The sequence below is a fragment of the Melopsittacus undulatus genome, chromosome 7 (assembly GCF_012275295.1).
Source record: "Melopsittacus undulatus isolate bMelUnd1 chromosome 7, bMelUnd1.mat.Z, whole genome shotgun sequence".
NCBI classification, from domain to species: domain Eukaryota; kingdom Metazoa; phylum Chordata; class Aves; order Psittaciformes; family Psittaculidae; genus Melopsittacus; species Melopsittacus undulatus.
In genome coordinates this window covers 61,056,541-61,062,540 of record NC_047533.1, presented here as the reverse complement: position 1 = coordinate 61,062,540, position 6,000 = coordinate 61,056,541, and the positions used below count along the sequence as shown (strand labels likewise).

At 34.2% G+C, this 6,000-nt stretch overlaps 1 protein-coding gene across 3 annotated transcripts in view; it reads right to left on the bottom strand.

Moving 5' to 3' along the window:
- The window catches only part of LRBA (LPS responsive beige-like anchor protein), a 395,364-nt gene that overhangs the window by 235,042 nt on the left and 154,322 nt on the right, over positions 1-6,000 (bottom strand). For all 3 annotated transcript variants that reach the window (XM_031046772.2, XM_031046774.2, XM_031046773.2), the window contains one exon: positions 1,616-1,782. In XM_031046772.2, the coding sequence (XP_030902632.2) occupies positions 1,616-1,782 (167 nt within the window). The remainder of the gene's footprint in view (positions 1-1,615; positions 1,783-6,000) is intronic.

The following is a 6,000-nucleotide window of genomic DNA, read 5'->3' as shown; positions in this document are numbered from 1 at the left end:
AATATTTCATTGGAATTACAATCATTGCATACATTTATTTTTTATGTGTTTATGATGACTAAATGCATTCTGCCTTTCCCATAAAGAGATTTTGTTTTGTCTCTAATGCCATTTTAGTTTCTAGAATTATGTTAAGCATGCTGCAAAGTGCATTATGTGATATTCCCATTTTGCTGTAGATCATTATCATAAAATAGAAATTATCATGTCCATATTTTGTGCACCTTGTAATTTACAAGCTGAGTACATAAACCTTATTTGAGGATTATCAGAAAACAGTTATTCTTCAAGCATGGACTATTTTATCTATTATACTTTTTCCTCACATCTGTATCAATATTATCACAACAAGCAAAACACACCTAAAGAATGAGTAGGATTCTCTGTTTCTTAGTTAAAAGACAGTAATGACAGTTTTAAATGCAGAAACACAAAGAGATGGACAAAACCACAAGGTGCATACGCACCAAAATTAAAGACAAAATACTTCAAGAAATCTGATTTCAGACAAATGCAATGCGAGTCTTACTTAAAAATTGTATGGAATTAATTACAAATTACTAGAAATATTCAAATAGATTGTCATTTTTACACTTTTTTTCTTATACATTTTTATATTTAAGCATAATGTACTCAACAAAAGAAAAACAGCATTAAACACTTACTTCAACTTCTCATTTTTAACCTTAAAACCTAGACCCCAAAACTGGTATTTACAGTAAATGAACATTCTTTACCATAAAATCACAACTATTATTTTTACCACTTCCAGTTAATTTTATTCACAGATTTTTTTTTTAATGTAACTGTACATTATAGAAATTATTAGTGCTTAGGAATTATTTTTTGTTTCTTTCCAGAAAAAAAGCAGTAATTGAACAACAAATAAAGGTTACTGGGAAAAACACTTTGTTGCCTACTCACGTATTTCTCCCATGCATATTATTCCACTGCATTCAAATAACAGTATCCCAATATCTATGTTCTACCCTAAATACGTTCCAGTTATTCTTAAGCCTTAATTAAGGATGTATTACAAGGACTTGGACTTGAATTTGAGATTTGCAAGTGAAACCGTAGCTGTGACTTGTGCCAAAGAAGCTAGACAAGTATCACTGTAATGAAGGCATGTACTGAGAATTCCTAAAGGAGAAACATACTGTTTTCGCCTTGAAATTACTAATGCAAAATTCATTATTTCCCTCTAACTTAAAAAGATGATTGTTGGCAGAAAAGAAAACATGTTACAAAGCTGTGGCTCAATCTTGAATCATATGAGGAATCATGAAGAAAGTTAGTTGTGAGAAAAGGTTTACTTCTAAACATTATTCTTCAAATAAATGATTGTGTAGAACTGGATATCAGAAACAAACTGTATCACATTGTTATAGCAAAATTTAAAGTCACAGGAGAATCACCATGTTTTTAACTAACAAAACACTTATTCTCTGACATTCACCATACTAAACACTGACACATTAATTTTACCTTTTCAGTATATTACTTGGGCCCTTCAAAAAGTGAAAAATCTTGCTTACTGTTAAATTTGATCCTAAGACATTTATTCACATCACCTAAGCAAAGCTGAGCATAGCCCACCCCCAAAGTGCTTTACCTTGGTGCAGAGCTTCCCCAGGCTCCATGCTTGTCTGTAAGAATGTTGATAATTTTCTGTATTAGTTGAGTTGCAGTCACTTGGTCTCGGTACTTTGCTGCCATTATCAAATGATGACACATTTTTTCTTCTTCACGCTTGTCTGCAGAATACTGGGCACACAGTGACTAGGGAGAAAACAGAGACTTTATTACTTTGCATTTTAATTATACCATCCAAAGGAACTGTGAAGCAGTTAAATAATTACTTATACAAAACCCTTGAGAAATAAGAATGAACCATATTTTACAAGTTTGAGAATTCAGGCACCGCACAGCTGTGCCTCACAATCTAACCAGAGAGTCAAGCAGAGGATCTTGGTTTGTCATGAATTCTTTAACCACATAGCATACACTCTTCGGATTTAGCAAATACCAATAGGTTAGTGCCCTGATCACATCATAAAACATATAGATATGACAACTTTTATAACAAAGGAAGTGAATAGCATTATAAAAACAATGAGGAAAGTTTAATAATAATAATGACTGTCAGCTAGCTGACCACTCCACTCCCATGACTCTTCATCAGATTTGGGTAACCAACTGGTTGCTGTTGTTTGCATAAAAACTAAGGAGAAAACTACATATCCTCAGACAGAAGACAAAATGCATATGAATACTGACTTGGTCTTTACAAGGAGGCTTCTTGAGGTTGAGCACACTTGCAGGCCAGCATGGGAAAGTTAATCACTTTCCTAGCTGTACTGCACCTGTCATATAAACATCTGTTTGCCGAGGTACTCAACACCAAATAGTAGGAAATAAGAACTGAAGCCATACCTACAAACAGAACTCAAAACCAGGAAAGGTTCTTTGCTACAATATTTTCTAATAATTTGTGGTATTGTTGACCTGAAAATTTGTCTGTGAACACAGAACTCAAAAATCAGAAACCAAATTTATAGCACTGTCTTATCAAACCACTTCACACAGAGACCCACAACAACTTCAAATATTGGTATAAACAATAAAGGCTTTTCCCCACTTCAGAACTCTGTTTCTAATTTCAGTTTTCATTTGGCAATCCCACAGATCGCATATGCCAGACAAAGCATTTCAGCCTTTGTCGATGATTGGATTATTCTATGATCTAGTTAGTAGAATGGACACAAATGTCTGCCTAACAGCAAAAAAAAATTGCTCTCTTTGTGAAGCACAGCTGAGGCAGACACTAGCACGATTATTTCTTAGAGCTTAGAAAACAGCACGATATCATAATGCATTAGAAAACTGCAGCAACTAAAAAATAGGCAGGTTGTGAATGTTATGCGTATATGTGTATATACAAGTATATATATCATATAAAGTGAAAGAAAGATAGGAAGAATATGGAATAAACCACAAGTATAATAAAATCTGGGGTTGTGCAGATTTTAATAGATATCACATAATAAAAGTGTACTAACATTAATAAAAATCTATTTTAACAATTTTAATATAGGTACACATTTCCTCATAATTTTTCCCACACCTTACAGCAATACTCACCTGATGAACAGACATCCAGAGGAGTGAAGAATAAGCAGCTGACTTTCCAAGTGAACAAGACATCAAAAATTGGCTTTTGTACTCCTACATGAAGCACTCTACCACCCCTTTTCACAAAAACGCAAGATGTCTAAACCATAACCAACACTAAACAAAGATTTTTCTAGCTTTTTATAACTACAGCTGTCTTTTCCGACACATTAATCTATTTTGCACCCACAATGATTCTGAGTTGTTTTCAGCACTTTGTAAATGTTTCATAAGCTGTTATTTTTAAGTTGCCTGAAAGGGCAGAATTCTAAAAACAAGTGTATAAGGTAAGCTAAGTAGTAAAATGTTTTAAAGTGCTCGTTAATGGATCCTCCTTTACAATTTGAACAGCAACTTTTCATATCTGACATAAAATCCATAGATATAAATCACATTAGAGGGTTATTCTTTCCCCATTATCAATCTCTGTCTCTTTATGGAACATTAAAGTCACATTTGACCTTAAAACATGATAAAATGGAAATCAAACTAGAATGTTTTGTAAAAGATATAATGAACTTGTACCTCTTTAAAAAAAGTCTCTTTATGATGTAATTTTGAATGCCTCCTTCATTAAATAGCAGCAAAGATCTTCAAAGTATAGCTGTGACATTCAAATGAAGGAAAAAATGGTATTTGTCATGACAACTTCCACGAAAAAAAGAATCAGCCTGTCACAAAACAGAAATGCACAGGCTTCACTTTTTCCGCAAATTCTGCATTTAATATAAACAGAAATTTGCAGTTCCTCACCAAAACTGAGAGACTTCCACATGCAGCAATCCCATAAAATTAGAACATCACTCCAGGAGGGACACTTAAACCATATCACACTATTTACAATACCTATTTTACAAATAAGAACAGAAGGAATCCACAGTTCTGCCAAACATCTGCCATGTGCATGTATAATAACTAAAACTAGGAAAGTTTTGCAAGAATAATCCCTTTGATCATACAGGTGACTTGTTAATTGCTCAGTGGCTCCTACCCACAACATATGCCAAATACTCAGAAAAAAAAAAGGTATTTCTCCCCCTCCCTCTCTCAAATAATCTGTAATACAGGAGTTAGAGACAACTGGCTCCTCTAAAAGAAGTGGAGAGACATCTCAAAGTAGCCACTAACATTTTTTGAAAGGACTAAAAAGTCTCTGTTTTTCCACTGTGTTTTGTCATTTTCCAGATGCCTTCAGGTTCACCTAATCCACTACTTTGAGAGATGCAATACCAGGATATAGAGTGGTACATGTTAATAGCTCACAAATTCCATTTATGTGAAAATAAAAATTCAGCTTAATTTTCTGTTTGTGCACAAACTCACAAATATACTTTTACAGTTTTAATTCTTCATTATTGTCTGATTTCTTACACTTACAATAATGCACACTCTCATGCTTGAATACAGCTTTACAATTAGATATACTGTTGAATGCAAACTAATTTTCACCTCCACAAAACACTTCCACTAGTGCTTTAGCCTACCTAATTTATTTTATCTGTTTGGGCAAGTGTATAATGAAAGTATAATCACAATAGTACTGCAGTCACACTCATGATGAAACAAAAAACACTGAAAGAAGAAAAAGGTATTTTCATATATATACTCCACAGGTTATCTATGAAAAGTCTTCCATTTAGTGGCTGTTGAAAGTTTTTCAAAGGGGAAGTGTATTAAGCAGAATCCTTTGACACAACACAGAGCAGTGGAAAGACCCTTTTTCTCTAGCCCTTCATTCATGATGGAACAGAAACCTTCTCTTTGCCATTAAAACAGAATGGAATGAGGTTTTTTTTCTCTTCCATTACCTGCTTGGACAAGACTGTGGGTTATTTGAACATGCAGGTTACCTGAAGAAGCATTTTTAAGGAACAGTAATTCTAAAGGACCACAAGGCCATCCAAAAGGTTATTGAAGTTATTCCTGTATGCAGGAAATATTCCAGAAGTATTACTGCAAAATTCTGACATGGTAAATTAGTCTATTCTGCCTGACTATATACCAGGGAAGAGGAGGATTAAACTAGTGTTTTCAGAATTATTTTATCTTTGATCACTGAAACATGTTAAAGATTTCCTTGACACACCTCTGCAGTCCCAAAATTACAGTGAAATGTTTTTTACCAAGTACAAAAAATTTTAATAGGGTACAGTTTTAACAGCAGTACTGCACCTTTTTATTTCCATTCTTCAGCTCTGAGATCACCAAGTGCTTTTACATACGCCAGCTCCTTTGTCTAACCTGACTAAAAGCTACTTGCTTTGTGAACAACTTGTCTCAGAGGGTGTCATTTAAGAGGAAAAGTCATCCATAAGATAACGTGTAGTCTTGCCACTAATGCAAATTCCCTACAAATAAGGATATTTTAGTAAATGAAGGAGCTCTTCAATCCTCTGCTTTCACAGATCTTTGCACTTGACCTCTGACCTGAGGTTTAAAGTCTGGACTAAAAATGCTACCCAGGGAAATCTTACAAAGACTCCTGAATAAGACTTAGAAAAATGAAAGCTTAAAACCTCAACAGCGAACAAAAGTCAACCAATGACAACATCTGACAGCCACCGTCAATTCTGAAGTGATGCCTCTGTCATCCAACGACTCGAAGTATTGATTTCTCTCAGCATGAAAAAAGCTTAAGCCAATGAAATAGATATAGCATCATCCCCCCGATAATAGCCATCAAGGTTAACACCAGCAGAACACTTATCAAAGTATCTCTTCTATTTCTTCTTGTTTTAATGGACTGAACACAATGCAATGGCTTCTCATCTCTGCAACCCATAGTTTTCCAAATCTCATTTATTCTCTTTTCCATCCTTTTATCTG